Here is a 15,362-nt window from a genome sequence, read left to right as displayed (position 1 = left end):
AGTTCACTTTCCCCTCAATATTCTCTTAAATTTCACCTTCATACCCCTGGCCTTAGTATTACTAGTATCATATAGTAGTATTAGGAGGAGGAGTAGAAGCAGTAGTAGTCATGTGGTATAAGTAATAATATTATTAGTAGCAGTAGTAGCATTCACATATTGCCTTTTTGTCAGTTGAACCTACCCCTCATCATGCCCTGCAAGTTTCAGCTAGACGCGGTAAGCTTCAGCTTTGTTGTATTAGTAGCAGTAGTAACAGTAGTAGCATGGTATTAATAGCAATAGTAGTATGCCCATACTGCCTTTTGGTCAGTTGACCATCCCCCTCACGATTTCCTGGAAACTCTAGCTTGATATGGTAAGCCGTTTCTAAGATACTGCTGAAATTTTCTTTTGACAATCATGCCCACAGTATGTTTTGATTTAGTTCAAATTTCCCCTCAACATATCCTCAAATTTTCATCTTAATATTCTCAGCCTTAATAGTCGCTATAGAAACAGTAGTAGTGGTAGTAGTAGTAGCAGTAGTGAGAAAATATTCTTTTTGGTCAGTTGATCATATCCTCATCATTCCCTGAAAGTTCCAACTTAATACCCTTAGTCATTCCTAAGTTAAGCCCTTTTGACATGAGCATAACGTGTTTTGATTTGGTTCAACAGTTCTCGAACATTCTCTGAAAGCTTCACCTGAATTCCCTTGGTCTTTCTGAATACTAAACGTCAAACATACCCTCTTTCCCAATAACAAATACTATATGTAAACAATGGGCAAATCGCATAGCTTACAGCCCTTGCCCCGAGGGCCGTGTAGGGTTGACACCCTCAGAGACATAGTTACTGAATAGAACTATGCTGGACAAAAACGGCTATCTCAAAATTTCGGCTGAGTGTGTTTGGGAAATTAGTAGGCATGGGAGAGGGCTGATTGCCCTTCAATGACTTTTGACGCTTAAGAGGGCAATAGAACTTTCAATTTTCAATCCAATGAGCTCTTTCCAAAGTTTCTACGACAACTCCTTCTATACAAAGTGCATGGGTGGAAATATACATTGTGTCCCCATTGCTCTTTACTTTGACAACGCTATTGTGCTGCCTATGATTTAGCCCTTGTAGTCTACAAACTAGATATGATGTTCAAAACAAAAGATTCTCACCAACTGACCACCGAATTAGTCCCGTATGTTTTTTGGTAATAACCAAGTCATAACAGTTAACGAATTTTTGCAGATCTTTTAGTCAAAACTACTATTAACAATATCGGTTCTATTTCTACTTATTTAAAGCAAAGCATCTCAACCATGAAGTATCTTGGCTACATTTCCAAGACATCCTAAATAAGGCAAACTAAAGTTTGACCCATATAAGCACTGGTGATTATAAACCAGTGCCTTATGCACCTGGCCAACAAAGGCAGCTAACTGCTCAATACCAAAGGTGTCAAATATTTCTTTTTTTACTGGGAAAAAATACAGTAGTCCAAAGTACAGATTAAGGCTGTATGTACCAAAACTAAAGCCCAGTTGATTGTAGATATGACTACATGCCTGAGTTTAACCCACTAGAAGCTGATGAACGAAAAGCTAGGATCTTTACTGAAATCCCTAGCAGAAGTAATGATATTGTCCTGTCAACCTACCCTGCTGTATGTCTTCTCCCCTTCAAAGCCATATTTAAACTTTCGCTTCTTGAAAGCCGTCCTCATGTCTAAACCTCTAGAAGCCATTCATTGCGTTAATTTAAAGTCGGCACTTGGATATTATGAAATTAATGTTGAATGAATTGCTGAATCTCCTACTCCTTTCAAAGATACTCTTTTAAATATCTCTAACCAATTCTGGCAAGGTCATCCTTAGACCTTAGACCCGCCTGTGCCTCCAGAGGCACACAGGGCATCAAAAAGGAGCCGCCAATCTTACCGCAGGTTTGCTACTGCCAGTATGTCCTCCCACTGAGGTTGGATTGATGCATGCAGGTTACGGGGATATGTCTGGTACGTTCGACGCAGGGTGTTTCTGGGTCTGTCACTGCGGCGTGAACCCAATGGCTACCAATAGAGCGCTGCATTTGGTAGTCGGAGATTGTCCATATGTAGTACGTGGCCAAGGTATCTCCATCGGCGGACTCTTATGATATATGTCACAAGAGGATGGTCAGTCTTGTCCCGGATGGATTGGTTTGTTATTCTCTGCTGCCAACGAATGTTGAGAATTCTTCTAAGACATGTGTTTTCAAAAGCAAGTATTCTTCTCTTTGTTCCTGATTCAGGTGCCAGGTTTCGGCTGCATAGAGCAGCACTGGCATAATATTGCTATTGAAGAGTCGTAGCTTTAGCCGTATAGAGAAGCTTTGGGACCGCCAAACTTTCCGTAATCTATTGAAGGTCCCATTGGCTTGGCCGATTCTTGTGAGCACTTCTTTTGCGGTCTATCCAGTACTTTCTATTATGCTTACCAAATATTTGAACTGGACGACTTGCTCTATGTGTTGGTCTCCGCAAGTGATACTCAGGGGTGAATCTGTGGTAGCCAAGCACTTTGCTTTCTCATTATTTATTTTCAGGCCGACCTGTTGAAGTCTACATCACTGAGGCGTATTTCTGGATTCAGCTGAATTCCGTATGTGCTTGTACTTCGCAGTATGTAATCAATGACGATTACGAAAAGTAGCGGTGACACGACGCAACCTTGCTTGACTCCTAACAGAATGGGGAAGAAACAAGTTTGGCCATCTGGTGTCTTTACACAGTACTCGCTATCTTCATAGAGCGCAACGATCAGTGAAATTATCTTTTCAGGTGATTCCGTAATGCAGTAGGATCTTACACAGACTTTGGCGGTCTACTGAGTCAAATGCCTTCTCAAAATAGATGAATATCATATAGATTTTGGAGCGCCACAAGGTCATAGTTTTCCTAATGTAAAGAAAAAAACTATTGTTTATCTCATTTTAAATCTAAATAAGCACTGTTCAGATCTTCTTCCTTTTATAGAATAGTTTCAGTTCTCCCAAACCTCAGCAATATATTTGAATTATAAATTTAAAAGTGAACTGAACAGTTTGTTGAAATTGGTCGCCTAGTTCCTAAAGTTCACACTGACTTTGGAATGGGTCACGGTTCTCTAGACAACCTAGCAAACCTAGTTTTTGATGTTACAAAATTCAGAATCTACTAAAAAACAAAATATATAAAAATATCACTACTTTTGCATAGTTTCGACTTTCTCAATAATTTTACAAAGATTCGTTCACAATTTCTTAGCACATAGATCATTCCAGTACATATAAGCAATAACAAAAACACTACCTGACCTATACGGAACATGAGGCTTATCTCAATGAGATATCTTCAGACTCAACCAGTTCAACTTTTTATGTATTGTTAACACATCTTCTGGTCTGTATGCTGATCCCGTCATGATTTAGAAAAATGGTAAAGTGTATAGCAGTTTATTCAGTTATGTCGAACAAGAGATAAAAATAGTGTCTAGTTTTTCTTATCCTTTTGGATTTCCTGTGGAAGTAACAAAAACCAACGCAGTTCTCTTTAGGATTTACAACCGTTCCCTTCCATAATTTCATGTCAAGAAAGGTCCCATCCCATTTATGAACTCTACATAATTTCTTGAACTTATTTAAGATTCGAAATGCAAATAGTACGTAAGGTAAGTAATGTAAGGAAAAAATCTATTGTTTATCTCATTTTAAATTTAAATAAGCATTGTTTAGATCTTCTTCCTTTTATAGAACAGTTTCAGTTCTCCCAAGCCTCAGCAAAGTATTTGATTATAAAATTAAGTGAACTGAACGGTTTGTTGAAATTGGTCGCCTAGTTCCTAAAGTTCAGACTGAATTTAAAATGGGTCACGGTTCTATAGACAACCTAGCCAATCTAGTTTTTAATGCTACAAAATTCAGAATCTACTGAAAAAAAAATATATAAAACTATCACTAGTTTTGCACAGTTTCGATTTTCTCAATAATTTTACAAAGATTGGCTCACAATTTCTTAGCAGATAGATCATTCCAGTACATATAAGCAATAATAAAAACATTAGCTGGCCTATGCGGAACATAAGGCTTACCTCAATGGGAAATCTTCAGACTCAACCAGTTTAACTTTTTATGTATTGTTAACACATCTTCTGGTCTGTATGCTGATCCCCTCATGATTCAGAAAAATGGTAAAGTTTATAGCAGTTTATTCAGTTATGTCGAACAAGAGATAAAAATAGTGTCTACTTTTTCTGATCCTTTTCGATTTTCTGTGGCAATAACAAAACCCAACGCAGTTCTCTTTAGGAGATATAACCATTCCCTTCCACAATTTCATGTCAAGAAAGCTCCCTTCCCATTTATGAACTCCACAAAATTTCTTGAAGTTATTTAAGATTCGAAATGGACATAGTTCGAACATATTTTCTATTTAAGAGTGAGTACACTTAAATGCACTATGCTACTAAAAAGACTGGTGGAATCAAAATGGTTCCACTCAAAGAATTCTACTTGATTTTTACAAACTTTACATTAGACTTGGAAGTGTTTTTTTTTTTTTTTTTTTTTTTTTTTTTTTTTTTTTTTTTTTTTTTTTTAGGAATTCTTCAACTTCTCTTTTCAAGTCCCTTGACACATTGCAAAACTGTGCCATTCGTATTATTATGGGACTGTACAAAGATGGTCCTTGTGTTAAATTTACAGAACACTCTGGCCTTTGTTCTCTTAATGATAGAGCCACTGTTTAACGTTTGTGCTTTGGCAAGTTTCCAATCAGTATTTCCAAATTAGATAGATAGCTACTATGGCGGCTACCCTTTAGTTGACTCACCACCTTGGGAGACGAGGCCACTCCGTTCCAATCTCCATCTCCTGCCACATGAAAAACCTTATTACTCAAAGGATGAACAACAAGTAATTTTAAACAAAAAGAAGTCTAGTCATGTCCCTGACTTTTTAAAAGTATATTCTGATGGCTCAAACAAAGAACATAATACACATGCTACCCCATGCATCCCTGACTTAAAACTTAATATTACCTCATACCTGGCTAAATCTTACCCAATATTTTTAGCAGAGTCCCGAGCGACCGAGATGGCTTTAGAAGTGCTGGTTAATCATAACCTAACATAAAAAATATATACTTGCTTTGACCAACTCTCAATGAGCTGCAACTCAGCTAGGTTGAGTCCATTTCACCCCAGATATAGATCTAAAGGCGATTCCTAGACATATTCAGAAGTTAAGGAGCAAGAAGATAATGGTCAAGGTTTAGCGTATCCCTAGCCACAAGAGAACCATAAGGAATGATATTGCAGATCTGCTAAACAAAAACACAGCACATATCCCACAGCCAGATCCTTTGAGATGAATGTTAGGGGTGTTTTTAGGTATAAATGAAAGGATCATCATTCTCAAATCTTGCCTTCTGCACTCCAATTTAGAGACTTCTCCAAAAATTTCTACCAGATGAAAGTTGTATATGACTTTTCAAATTATGTTCCTTTTAGTTGGGGGCTACATCATTTTATGGCCCATATTGTCACTAATCTGACAAAGATATTCAGCATATTTTGCAAAAGCACCCATCTTCTCTAGGTGATTCCAACACTTCGAAGCGATATCGCTGGAATACCAAACGACCAGCTAGGTAAGAGACCCATTCCTTGAGATATATTTTTCAACAGATATTGTTGGAGGCCCATTTAACAGCTAGCAGACCACTTTTATCCGAATTTTCCTCTGAAGTTCATTTCAAAACATATCATGGAATCTTTGCAGCCATAAATGACCTAACTTTGCAGGTTTTATCTTGCCAAATCCAGAATATAATAGGTTTCACCCCCTTATTCCCATATTGCAGATTTTGCAATGTTAGAAAAAATGAAAGACTGGCCATTGCCTATTTGAATATAATATGATAGCACCACCACAGCAGACTCTTCAAAATAAAATGTTACAGTAACTAAACTCAAAAATACTACTAAGTTCATTTAAAAGCCTGGTTTACCTCACCCCCACAAAGAGTATTAAGCTCAAAATATTTGACTTGATAGTCCAGTTCCTAGACCCTAAAAGGACACTACAAGACATATAAACTGCAGCAAGAAGTAACAGTATAATGCTCCAATTTAAGAGAGAAAAACAGGAAGGGGGTTAAACAGTCTCTAAGGGGGATTTGAAAGCTCTTAAGCCTTATGAGGCAAGACACTAATTTTTGACATTAGTCCCATAAAACGTCACTTTTGACCCAAACTGGGCTGGAATGTTATCATGCAAACTTTCAAGGCTATTTAAAGGAAGCTGATAGTGTCTCAGCAGTAGAGCCAAAGCCGGAAAACTGTATAAAACCTCTCGCTAAACATACATACATAGAGTTACACAAAATATTTTTTTATACATCATTTATACAATAAAACTAACCCAAAGCTAGGGTTTTGAGTTGGGGGGGGGGGGGATAAAGAACGTGCCAATAAAATCGTCTAGTCTGCCGACAAATACGGACACATAACCTAAATTAAGATACCAAAGACACCTAAAGTTCCAAGGCGTCAGCACTGCATGCGAATTTTATTTAATAAAGTTTTTAATTAAAATTAAATTTTTTATTTAATAAAGGTTTCATTTAGGTTCCACTTTTTATGCTTAACTTCTCTGTTGGATTGAAAACACCAGTTTTTTTTTCAAATGAAAGCAACAGCAACGTTGAAGTTTAAATCAAGAGAAAACTACTCATAGGCCTACACAAGGAGGGCTCCTATTCACCTCTGTTTAAGCTAAGTTTTGACAAATACTTACCTGGAAGCATTTTTGAGTGCAATAAAAGGGTTTGCAAATATCAGTTAGTAGTTACAAGTGTTTACTTTCCAATTGACTTTCAAAACAATTCACTGGAAATGTTCAACAGCAGATCCGTTCAAAGAAGGGGGGCTGGGTGGCTGCCCACCTTGATTCAGCTTTTTCGCTTATACCCGGGTCAGGAGGGGCAGGGAGCACTGTAATTAATTTTTCCCAGGTGCCACCAACCCTAAGAACGGCTCTGTTCAGCAGTATGTTCTTTTAAGTAAATGTTTAACTGATCTTAGTTTTTGTTGCTCTAATTAATGGATAGCATCCTAATGATGAGATCAAGCAAATAGATTATATGAAGCATTGCTGTTAAAGCACCATTTGAGGCAGATATCAAGAGCCAATCATAATACATAATTATGTAAGCCATGAGCAAATCATGTATTTTATAGTTATTCCAATTAAATGAATCTTGCCACTCTGATTACAGGACTTAATCAGCAAAATTGCAAAAGTTGGGCACAGAAGTAGGGGCGTATTTTGTCATATGGCAGGGGGGAAACTGCCCCTTCCAGACCTTGGTCCCCCCCCCCCAGACCCCAGTTTGCCTCCGAGCTGAAATTTAGTTTCTTCAAAAATCTTGCCAAAACGAAAATAAGCCTGAATAATTCAAGCATCCACAGAAACAGGTCAGTTTTCTTTAGCATAATTTTACCTTTATGCTACTATATGGCTAATTTTTCAGTTTTCACTTTCATTTGGGAAAATAGGCTCCTACTTTGCTCCTACTTCACCATTTAAATCACAACTGGGCTGATAGGAAAACCTTCCCCTTAGCTTTCATATCATCACTTTTCCAGAAGGGATTTGGAAGGTATATCCCCTTTCAATCCAGATTGTTTTGATAATAAAGATCTGTGCTCTTAAATACAGACCAACCAAATATTTCTAAGTCCATGAAGCTGGTGGCAAGCTGTAACACTCATCAGAGGTTCAAACTCCAGCCTATCCCTACCTGCACTGCCATCCTCTTACCCAATGCTTTCAATAAGCCCTGTGATTTTGCAGCCATTGTGAAATAGATTGTGAAAAGGATTTTGAAGAAATTACGCCACTGCATAGAAGTACATTAAGAAGGGAGTTCCTGCTTACCAGTTTTGAATGTCTCAGTCAACAAAATACTGAGAAAAGCAAAACAACCCTCTAAGATGGACATAATATTTTCGCCAAAAAATATCAAAGAGCATTTAAGGTGTTGACCCATGCTGAGGACTAGGACCAAAGTACTTGGTAGTTTCCATGGTTGTTTAGAGAGTCAGCTTGCAAGTAAATGAGGAAAAAGCCAGAGCATTTTAAGGTTTTTATGCTCCAAAAACAAGAAGAAAGAACAATCTTTATGTCCTATTACAGCAAATTCTTACATTGTGAACACACTTCACAAATGTCCCAACTTTAGGAGACAGTACAAGTCAAAACTAAGCATATTTAAACAGAAAAATATTACTTAGTCTGTTTCTTTCAAGCTTTAACAGCTTTAAAGAACTGAAATGGCTAAAGTAGTCAGGAAGCAGTGCAAGCTTGTTATTTGAAAGATCCAAATTCCTCAAGCTTTTGGCCAAAGATTGCAGTTCTTCAGGTACCTTAAGATAAAATCTATTAATAAAAAAATAAGGATGAAAAGAAATCACAAATAAATGGAATACACAAAAATAGATCTTAAGTTAAATTATAGACTATGTGCTTTTGCTATGTTGGACGCTAGTTAAGTTCAGAAAAAGAAATAGATGATGCATTAGTGTTATTTATGCAAAAACTTGATTCTCCTTGTTGTTCAATGGGGGGGCTATAAGCTCCCTATTTAGTGGTTTCAACAATGGTGTACTTTTTGATTGAACTTGATAGCTTTTTGAGGGGTTTTAGGCTCTTTTTAAAAGTTTATGCAAATTAATTTTTGGAAAAACATTTTATTATTAAGACTAATGAAAATAAAAATTACCATTACTGAATCAGCTTCAAGTTGCAATTTTTCTCACAAGAAATTTTTTTCAGAAGCACATTTTTAAACTTTTGATTACTATGGGCTGTTTTGAGCCCCTTCTATAACACAAAATAAAATTTGCTCCACAAGCAATTATGGAATTTGGAAAGACATAAAAAAGCATCATGTGATGCATGTAGTCTATTTAATATTTATTTATTTATTAATACCAAAATATGATAAGCCTTATCAAGCTTTTTGCACTAAACATTATAAAAAAGTTTATGATAATGCTGACAACATAATACACACATATAAATCTATGAAAAATAACACACTATGAAAACATACAGGTCTCAAAACAACTAATACAAAAAAAACAAAAATACCCTCAAAACGGATTGTGATAATGGCTAGTTTGAAAATTTGTAGAGGCTAAACTGCTTTTGAAACACTGGGACCTTGATAGTCACAAATGTTTCTGATGGAAGTGCATTCCAAGCCTTCCACACTGCTAGATAAAGAGTTTTGGCCTAATCTTTTCTGTGAACGTGGTGGGTATATTTTATGTTGGTGGTGACAGGTACTTTTGTATTCTGTAAAAGTGAAGAAGTGAGTTGGAGTAGTATTATCAATAGTCCTAACAATGTGGAATGTATTTATTAGGTCAGCTCTATTACATTGGAACTGAAGACTAGGCAACTGTAGTCTCTGCATTGTCTGGTGGTATGGTGGATGTCTCAGGTAAGGTATGAGTTTGGTGGTCCTAGATTGCACTCTTTCTCCATCTCTCTTATTAAGGGGATACCATACTGATGAGCAATACTCAAGTATTGGATATACAGTGGCTACATAAAGTGAAATCAGTGAATGAAGATTAAACTTAGAAAATGAATGCTTTAGATGCAATAATAGGTAATTTGCCTTATGGTTGATATCTGATACATGTTTATCAAATATGAGACTCAAATCAAAGCACATCCCAAGGTTTCAAACATACTCCATGGCTGAAATTGGTTTACCATCAATGAAGTAATGATAATGTTGAGGGAGTCTATGCAAATAGTGCACAGTATTGTACTTGGTTTTGTTAATGAACATAGAGTTCTCTATACACCACCAGCACAAAGCAATCAAATCCTCTTGAAGTAAAGAAATGTCATGTTCATTCATGACTGACCTGTAAACTTTCAGATGATCTGTGAACATTACTAAAACCGAATTCCTAACAACACATGGCAAATCATTGATAAAAAAGACAGAAGAGTACTGGCCCAAGACAACTGCCTTGTGGAACCCCACTTATGACAGACATAGGTGATGACAAAGCATCACCTGCTGCAACCTCTTGGGTTCTATTTATAAGATAATCCGTTATCCATGCTTCTGTTTATGGGCTGATACCATATAGTTGACATTTCTTTATCAGAAGTGGGATGGAAATTTTGCGAAATAGTTTTGAAGAATCAACATAAATACAATCTAACAAAATACCATTATCTGCCATCAATTGAAAATCATTAATCACCTTCAGAAGTTGCATGTTACACAAACGCCATTTATGGGACCCATGCTGAGCTGAATGCCATAAGTTATTTTTCTCAAAAAGTGCCAGGATTCTGCTCACCAGAACTTTCTCCATTATGCGGGAAAAGATTGATATGTTTGAAATTGGTCTGTAATTTTTAAAAATGGGACATTGAACCATTCTTATACAACGGCCTAATGATTGCTCTTTTTCCAAACTGAAGGACATTGACCAGACAAGAGACAAAGCTTAAAGAGATATGTGAGTGGTCCAGTGAGTACTGATGCAAGTTTGTGTAAAACCATATTTGGAAATCCAACAATATCCAGCACCCTACCAGGATCAAGATTTCAGAGTGTTTGATAAACCTGCTGGACCATAAATCTGAATCATCAAATTCTTTTGTTGAATATGGAGGAGTGGATTGAGCATGTGTTTATGTACGTGTTTGTGTGAAAACTGAACCAAATACCTTATTGAAAAGTTGTGATTTTACGTAATTACAATCTATATGTGAAAGAGTTTCAGGATTTATAAAGGAAGTGGATGATGGGGATTGTGAAACTTGATTCCTTCTTACATGCTTCCAAAATTTTTTTGGGCAACTTTGGACTGATGCAATAACATTCAACTCAACCTCTTGACAATTTAGACACAGGAACTTAGTTGCTCTATTTCTAGCTCTTTTATTTTTTTTTACCATGGATCAAAGGTTTAAATTGTACATGCTCACACCACCTATCACCTTTTTCTTTTAGCATTTGTACAATATATGGAGGAAAACTCTGTCTATTTTTGGAAAACTGTCTGCTAGTAGAAATTGGTACATCTCAATCTTTACCTTCCTTAAGGGCCTGCTTAATAAAATCAAAGGACACATCAGAGGTAGTATCACATTGCTGTAACTCCTCTTGTATAGAAAGAGACAAAATATAATCATAAAATGCAATGTAATATGCTCCACCATAATCATATTTGGGAGAAATATTTGGATTATCAGCAAAACCCAAAAAACAATTTAGTGATATCACAAATACTGAATGATTGCTTCTTCCTGGTAGTGGTAAAAACTCAGGTTGTTTCTAAATTACAAGGTCTAAGACTGAAGGGGTCAAATTAGTATGCAAACAAGTAGGGTTTTGAATGTGCTGATGCAAGTTAAGCTCTTGTTAAGTTTGAAGGAATTGACTTTCAAACAACTCATCAGAAAGTTGCATTGTACTCAAGGTCTAATCAATACAGGGTAGGTTAAACTCACCAACTACTAGAAACTTAGAACTAAGTAAAGACACAGAGGAAAAATACTGCAATGTTTTTTATTATTCAATGTAGACAATTCACTAACACTAGGACTGCAATAACTGGCTACAACTCTAAAAGTACTTGATGACCCAGGTAACTTCACATCAACAGCTAAACATTCAGTTATAATTGAAGAGATTGGGTCATTAACTTCCATATACTTCACTAAGGCATGAATATAAAAGAAAATTCCACCCTTATAATTACTGTTCACAATAGATTATAATCATGCACTATCTGGAAATACACATCTGGTTGCTGAAAGTTCTTGGGTAGTGATTCCAAAATAACAATGATGTAGGGTTTGAGGGCTGATACTAGGGCTTGAAATTCATCAATTTTTGAACATAAACAATCTGTGTTTGTATATAGAACAGATAAATCACTCCCTTTAATTTTAATGTAGAGGTAGGGGACAGGTGTTTAAAGCTCTATTCTGTTGATTGGGGCAATGGCTCCCTGTTTTAGCTCATCTTTGTCACTATACAACTATTTCTTATTCCTAAATTTTGCTCACCAGCAGCAGCTCTTTTCCTGATTTCTTCTATTAGCTCTTTTCTGTGTAGCCAGTCTTCTTTTGAGGTGTCACCATAGAAACAGATGTCTCCTTTTTTATGCAGGACTGTGTTAGAATGTCAATTTTTGTTTTAACAGAAGAGAACAGTAATAGGTCTGGTCAATTGGATGAGCTGGGAGCATTCAAATTGGGGTTAGTGCTTGACAGCCTTTGCAAATTGGTCACTGCACCAAGATCAATTTTGAAAATTTTGTAAGAAATGTAAGTCATTGGTTTAGGGAGGGACACCACATGCAACTAAATTCATGTATTTTTTCTGTCTGTCATTTTCTTGTAGCACCATCTTTCCAACTTCTATTTGCAGCTTATCAATAATGGCTTGATTGACTATCTCCTCAACATTGGCAATAGACATTTTAGAGGAGATGATGTTTCCTAGACTTTGACCTGTAGCATTAATACCTTCAAGAGAGGTACACACTTCATTTTGAAATGCAACAATTTTCAGTTCATTTTCTTTCAAGCTAAATTATATGAACATGTAAAATATTTACTGGATTGTCATTAATGGATCTGTAAGAAGCAGCTGTTTTTTTGGCAGTTATGGTATTGGTATTATTTTTTCCAGGTAATAGCTGAAATTAGGCTATGTATTTTCTGTGCATTTTGCCATATATCTCTCTTTTCTTCAAACAGATTTAACAGTAAAGAAACAATGTTGACAAAATCAAGAAATGGAAAAATGTATGAAGAATATATAATTTGTAATATATATTTGCATATTAGGGATGGGGAGGGGAGCAGGTAAAGTGAAGCATTTTTAGGAATGGTATAAGTGAAAATTTTGGATTTTTCAAACTTTATTTTAGAATTCCATAATATTTTTGGTAAAATTTTACTTGGCTACTTTTGGCTATCTTTGAAAGAGGTTATGTTAGGAAAATGAAACTTTCAGGAATGGGTCTACAGGCTAAAGTATGTCCCGGGAAGGTATTTTGAAGTACCTACCTCCACTCCTTCTCCCTCTAGAGGGTTCTGACCTTTGATGACCTTTGAAAATCAGTGTGTTTATAAAAGCAGATCTTCCAAAATAGATCTTCTGCTTAAAAGTACAACAAAATTACTTTCAGTTTCACAACTTTGCTCAATCCCAGTTTATAAGGTTTTTAAGATATGCAAATACATTTCCTAAAATTTTGAAAGAAAAAATATTGATATGGCTTGAAATTCTACTCAAATAACAGGAATTGTGGTAAATTTTTTGCAGTTCATACTATTGACTTAGAAATAAAGTAAACATACCATTTGATGCCTTTTTTTGCTCTTTCCAAATATAATAACCATTTATGTTTGAAATGAATTTTACCCCCACCCCTATATATACCAATTCAGGGTAGCCTATATATTTGCACATTAGGGGGGGGGTAAAGTTTAAACTTACCTCTCATTTACATCAGAAATAAAATTTACCCCCACCCCTCCCCCCTCTAATGTGCAAATATATACCCTGAATTGGTATATATAGGGGTGGGGGTAAAATTCATTTCTGACAAAAATGATGGTAAATTTTTTGCAGTTCATAATATTGACTTATGAATAAAGTAAACATACCCCTCAATGCCTTTTTTATGCTCTTTCCAAATACAATAATCATTTTTGTTGGAAATGAATTTTACCCCACCCATATAGATACCAATTCAGGATATATATTTGCACATTAGGGGGGGGGAAGTTTAAACTTACTTCTCATTTCTATAAGAAATAAAATTTACCCCCCACTTCCCTAATGTGCAAATATATAACCTGAATTAGTATCTATAGGGGTGGTGTAAAATTTACTTCCAACAAAATGATTATTATATTTGGAAAGAGCATAGAAAAAGGCATCAAGTGGTATGCTTACTTTATTTGTAAGTCAATAATATGAATTGCAAAAAATTTACCAAAATTATTATTATATTTGGAAAGAGCATAAAAAAGGCATTAATCAGTAGGTTTACTTTATTAGCATGCCTAAGTTAATAATATGAACTGTGAAAAATTTACCAGAATTGCATTTTCAGAACTAAAGCCAGAGAAAAAAAAAATTGACAACTGAAAGTTAAAGTAAAATGTTGTTTTGTCAAAATTTCAATAGTTATAGGTATAAGTTTAGAATTGTGGCCCCTGATAAGGAGACATGTTAAAAAAAAACAATTCTTACTTTAAAATATGTATAATGATCCTAGTTAACATATTATCCAACAGGATAACCTTTATCATCCTTCATTTTCCAAGTTAAAAGAAAAAAAATTCAAATTTTATCCACCCTAGAAATGCAATGTGTAAATCTTTTGAAATTGCTGCTATAAATTTGTTCTATAAATTGTTTTTATAGATAGCATTCATCCCAGCCAAGTTCTTGGCCAAGTTCAACTGATGAGTTCCCAGCCAAGTCCATTGATTTTGAATTGAAGTTAGGTTGTATTAATAATTGGTATTTTTGCCACTGCTCATTAAAAAAAAACAGAATTAACAATGACCAGGATGAACACTATCTATTGAACAATTTATTTGGCAATTTATAGCAGCAATTTCAAAAGATTTACATAATGTGTATCTAGGGTATATAAAATTAATATTTTTTTCTTTTCAGTTAGAAAAAAAGGAAAAGAGGAAAGACTTGATGATAAGGAGGTAGGTATTTCAAAATACCTTCCCAGGACATACTTTGGTAAATTTTTACCATATCATATTGTTGACTTACAAATAAAGTGAATATACCACTCTATGCCTTTTTTTATGTTCTTTCCAAATATAATAATCATTTTTGTCAGAAATGAATTTTACCCCCACCCCTATATATACCAATTCAGGGTATAGCCTATATTTGCACATTAGGGGGGTTGGGGTAAAATTTATTTCTAACGTAAATGGGAAGTAAGTTTAACCTTTACCCCTAACCCCCTAACGGACAAATATATACCCTGAATTGGTATATGGGGGTAAAATTCATTTCCAACAAAAATGATTATTATATTTGGAAAGAACATTAAAAAAGGCATCAAGTGGTATATTCACTTTATTTGTAAGTCAATAATTTGATTTGGTGAAAATTTACCCATACATTCTAAAAATCATCTACCTCTTTTAATCCTGAATTTTGAAGGGAAAATGTCCCCGTCTTTTCGGCGTTTGCTATGTGACTTTTAATTGCAGAATTTCCCATATTTCATAGTTTTAAAATGTTTAGTTTTTTAGGCACTGTTCGAGGCAAA

General features: G+C 35.4%; 1 protein-coding gene across 1 annotated transcript in view; it reads right to left on the bottom strand.

The window, feature by feature from the left end:
• Positions 1 to 15,362, bottom strand: part of LOC148949441 (histone acetyltransferase KAT2A-like) — a 181,380-nt gene extending 166,018 nt beyond the window's left edge. The window contains exons 1-2 of the mRNA XM_089093465.1: positions 15,230 to 15,362; positions 8,285 to 8,420 (exon numbers count right to left, since the gene is read on the bottom strand). Of these exons, the coding sequence (XP_088949591.1) occupies positions 8,285 to 8,420; positions 15,230 to 15,313 (220 nt within the window). The 5' untranslated portion in view covers positions 15,314 to 15,362. The remainder of the gene's footprint in view (positions 1 to 8,284; positions 8,421 to 15,229) is intronic.

This window comes from Artemia sp. Qi Xiang Cuo, chromosome 8, assembly GCF_049724085.1.
Source record: "Artemia sp. Qi Xiang Cuo chromosome 8, ASM4972408v1, whole genome shotgun sequence".
In the NCBI taxonomy this organism is placed as follows: domain Eukaryota; kingdom Metazoa; phylum Arthropoda; class Branchiopoda; order Anostraca; family Artemiidae; genus Artemia; species Artemia sp. Qi Xiang Cuo.
Note: the sequence above shows the minus strand (reverse complement) of the source record. Positions and strands in the feature narration are given on the sequence as shown.